Source organism: Microtus ochrogaster, unplaced genomic scaffold, assembly GCF_000317375.1.
Source record: "Microtus ochrogaster isolate Prairie Vole_2 unplaced genomic scaffold, MicOch1.0 UNK20, whole genome shotgun sequence".
NCBI lineage: Eukaryota > Metazoa > Chordata > Mammalia > Rodentia > Cricetidae > Microtus > Microtus ochrogaster.
In genome coordinates, this window is record NW_004949118.1 from 277,407 (window position 1) to 281,544 (window position 4,138).

General features: G+C 38.9%; 1 protein-coding gene across 2 annotated transcripts in view; it reads left to right on the plus strand.

Moving 5' to 3' along the window:
- Ndc80 (NDC80, kinetochore complex component) overlaps nt 1-4,138 on the plus strand; it is a 38,138-nt gene that overhangs the window by 18,382 nt on the left and 15,618 nt on the right. For both annotated transcript variants that reach the window (XM_005367547.2, XM_013353925.1), the window contains exon 11: nt 2,304-2,509. In XM_005367547.2, coding sequence (XP_005367604.1) covers nt 2,304-2,509 — 206 coding nt within the window. The remainder of the gene's footprint in view (nt 1-2,303; nt 2,510-4,138) is intronic.

Genomic DNA, 4,138 nt, shown 5'->3' on the forward strand with positions numbered 1-4,138 from the left:
CTGTAATGAGGTCTGGTGCCCTCTTCTGGCCTGCAGGCATACACACAGAATATTGTATACATAATAAATAAATAAATATTTAAAAAATTATGTTTTTTCTCTCATAGCTCCAAATGTAATCTAAAAGCCAATGAATGTGTGCTTGCCAAAGGACTCGGGAAGAATCTGTTTTTCCAGCTTCTATGGCTGAAAGCATACCTGGACTTATGTCCACATCACTCTAATCTCTACCTCCATCTTCTTACTGTCTTTTCTCTGCATCCTCTTTTTTCTTCCTTTTTTAAGACTATATTTGTATCCCATGCTGGTTTTGAATTGAAGATCCTCCAGGGGGCTGTAATCATACATAGCCCAAGCTCGCCTCAAACTCAAAATCTTGCCTCCAAAAATTAGAATGATAAATTGCCACCACACCCTTCTCCCTTCTGTCCTCTTTGTCTTTTCTTTTTCTTTTTTTCTCTTTTTTCGTTTGGTTTGTTGATTTGGTTTTTTTCTTCCTAGATAGGGTTTCCCTGTGTAGTCCTGGCTGTCCTGAAACTCTCTTTGTAGACCAGGCTGGCCTTGAACTCACAGAGATCCGCCTCCCAAGTGCTGGGACTAAAGATGTGTGCCATCACTGCCCAGCTTTTTTTCTTAAGTTTTATGTGTATGTTAAGTTTATGTGTACCACATGTGTACCTGATACCCTCAGGCCAGAAGAGGGTGTCAGATCTGCTGGAACTGGAGTCACAGATGGTTGTAAGCCACCCATGTAGGCCCTGGGAACTAAACCTGGGCCCTCTGGAAGAGCACTATGTGCTGCAACTGCTGAGCATCTCTCTGGTCCCTATGTCTTCATCTTCCTATCTACATGAACTCCATTTGCCTCTATCTTACAGTGATACCTATGGTGATATTTAAGGCCCTTTCCAGCCCATAGTATTTGGAAAATACTATGACACATAGTACTTGCTAACGTCTGTGACGCCAGAAACAGAGCAGAAGTTGACTGAAGTCACAGAGCCATTAAACTATAGTTTAAAAATAAATATAAGGAGAGCTGCAGTTTTCCTAGAATTCAGCAAATTTTTCCTTTAGGATTTCCTAATTTATGTCTATCATATGTAGATTGTGAAGATGATCTTTAGCGTTATGGATTTAACTCTTAGTCTATGTAGTTCTGATCATCTACAAGAGTGTATAGAACGTGGCATACATATGTCTATGTGTGGGTTTATGTTCATGTGTGGTATGTGCATACATGTGGATGGAACCTGGAGATCAACACCAAGGTCTTCCTTGATCAATCTGCACCTTTGAAACATGGCATCTCTCTAAATTTGGTGCTCATCTCTTCAGCTAGGCTGGCTGCCACTGACCTTTAGGGATCTATGTCTGTCCACCTTCCACCCATAACATGAGGGTCACAGACACATGCCCCATGACCAACTTTTTTTTTTTAATGTATTTATTTATTTTATTATGTATACAATTGTGTATGTCTGCAGGCCAGAAGAGGGCACCAGACCTCATTACAGATGGTTGTGAGCCACCATGTGGTTGCCAGGAATTGAACTCAGGACCTTTGGAAGAACAGGCAATGCTCTTAACCACTGAGCCATCTCTCCAGCCCCCATGACCAACTTTTATGTGGGTGCTGGATCTAAACTCAGGCCCTCCTTCTCGCACCACAGACTCTTTACCAACCACACCACTTTAGCACCTCCTTATTCTTAGAAGAATATTACATCCAAAGTTGCCAGCTGAGTAGATGAGAGAGTAATATCATCTGTCATTTGTTTGAATTCTCTGACTAGGTTAACTTCCTTGATTACTTAAAGCCATCCGTAACTACAAATGAGTAGGACACACTTAGATTATGTAGATCTATCATGCTTTTGTGCTGAGACATAATAGAGGCATAAAGTTACTTAAGCCAGCTCAGAGGTAGAGTTTACAAACTATTGTGTAAAAACCACATTTCTGAATAGTTCAAATTTGTAAAAGTATTAGAAGCATTTAATATGAACATTAACAAAGTTGAACTATGCCTGTTTACAAGTTTTAAATGTAACTTTGGATGGAGCCACATTTTTGTCATATCCTTTTTTCTGAAACTATATTAAGCCAAATATGCAAGATATTAACCTAAAGCTCTAGTTGTATGGCTTATGTCATTAATGAGGTAGAATCATTTATCTAAAAGAAAGGATGTATATGTATAAAGTTGATATTTAAACAATCTTAAATGGTGACATCAGTTTCTCTGTAGAGTCTTTTTTTTAAAAAATTTTTTTTGAAAGCTTTTGTTTCTTCTCTTGCAGAATTAGAATGTGAAGCAATGAGACAGGAGAACGCTCGGCTACAGAATATTGTTGATAACCAAAAGTACTCAGTTACAGACATCGAGAGAATAAACCATGAAAAAAATGAATTGCAGCAGACCATCAATAAATTAACCAAAGACCTAGAGACTGAACAACAACAAATGTGGAATGAGGAATTAAAATATGCCAGAGGCAAAGAGGCGGTAAGTCATGAATATCCGCTCATCACGGAAGACCTTACTAAAGGCCTGTGTAACCAAGGGGAATTCAGTAAGTGGAAGGATAAATTTACTAACACTGACATTTAGCACAGCTAAAACACTCATACCCTTATGCCAGCTCATCAACACCTCTAATATTTATCAGTCAAATTTAAGATAAACTCAGTTTTCTGAGGATGAACTAAGATCTCAGCAAATAAATAAATGTATGTATGTGATTCTAACATAGAGTGAGCAAGCAGTTCACTGTGAGTAGTCATCTGTCTTCCCTTATCTCCTAACCTGGGTAGGTAAGCTCCATCCCTGGGTATAAAGGAAATAGGTACACATCTGTATACACATTTATAAGAGCTAGCGTCATGAAGGGTCTACCTAATGATGGAACACAAGCTTAGCATGCTCAGGGTATCAAGTTCAATACATAATCCTAATGAAAAGGATGTGGCACCCAGTCTTTGAGCCTAGAATTTGGTCAAACTTGATTCAGCTTTAGCCTGTAATTTCTTATTAACAGCATGCACAGACTGCATCATCTAGCTTTTTATAGCCTCCACGTGTTTCTTTAGAAAATGAAGTGTAGGAGGTAGTGAGAGGCGGATGTATGTGAGTTCAAGGCCAGCCTAGTCTACAGAGAGAGTTCCAGGACAGTCTCAAAAGCTACAGAGAAACCCTGTCTTGGAAAAAAAAGAAAGAAAAAATGAAGTGTAATTAGACCACATCAGTTAATCTGAAGTGAGTTACTTCAGGGTACCTTATCTCACAGAGGCTGTGTAAGAAAGGAAAGGTTATAAATCTCTAAAGTAAGTAACCATTGGGTTTATGAAACTAAAAGGAATAGCATTTTTTTGGTTGAACGTGCTGAAAGAAGAAAATAATCTAGGAGGTAGGTAAGCAGTGGCCTAAGGAGGGGTCCAACTCCAGCTCTGAGAAAAAAACTTAGTGGGCTGGGTACCCGAGAGCTAAGAGTATCAAATGTCTGTCTAGGTTAGAAAAACTCACCTAAACAATGCATCTGTAACCTTTTTTTCTGTACTAAATTTTGCCCTACTTGTCAAGTGTGGTAGTATAGCAGAACTCTTGTGAAATATAACTATAAATATATATATATATATTACATTTATATAAATATAACATCTAGAACTCTTGTGAAATATAGCAGTTGGAACTGCATCTAGATCATCAGAAATGTTGACTGTGGGAACTGATAATGGGAGAAAGAACTAGAGACATAAGCAGTGAACTCCTGGATGCTCTTTCATTAGACTGAAAAGAGGAGCAGGAAGCAGTAGAACAGACCACTGATTGGGCCTAGAGAGTAACAGAAGAGAAGAGAAACTGCCAGGCTGTGTTCTAGGGCCAGGGGAGATACACACACACACACACACACACACACACACACACACACACACAGATATATATCTGATTCTATAGAGCTTACATTCAGCTAGTAAAAGTGAACAGATATGTCATAATATAAAGTAAACTAAGAGTTTAGGAAAACTGGGGACTCCATTAGAGGGAAAGAACACCATCCTGGTAACAGATGTAGCCTTGAAGGACAGAGAAATGTGAACTACTAAAAAAATTTTTCGCCGGGCGGTGGTGGCGCAC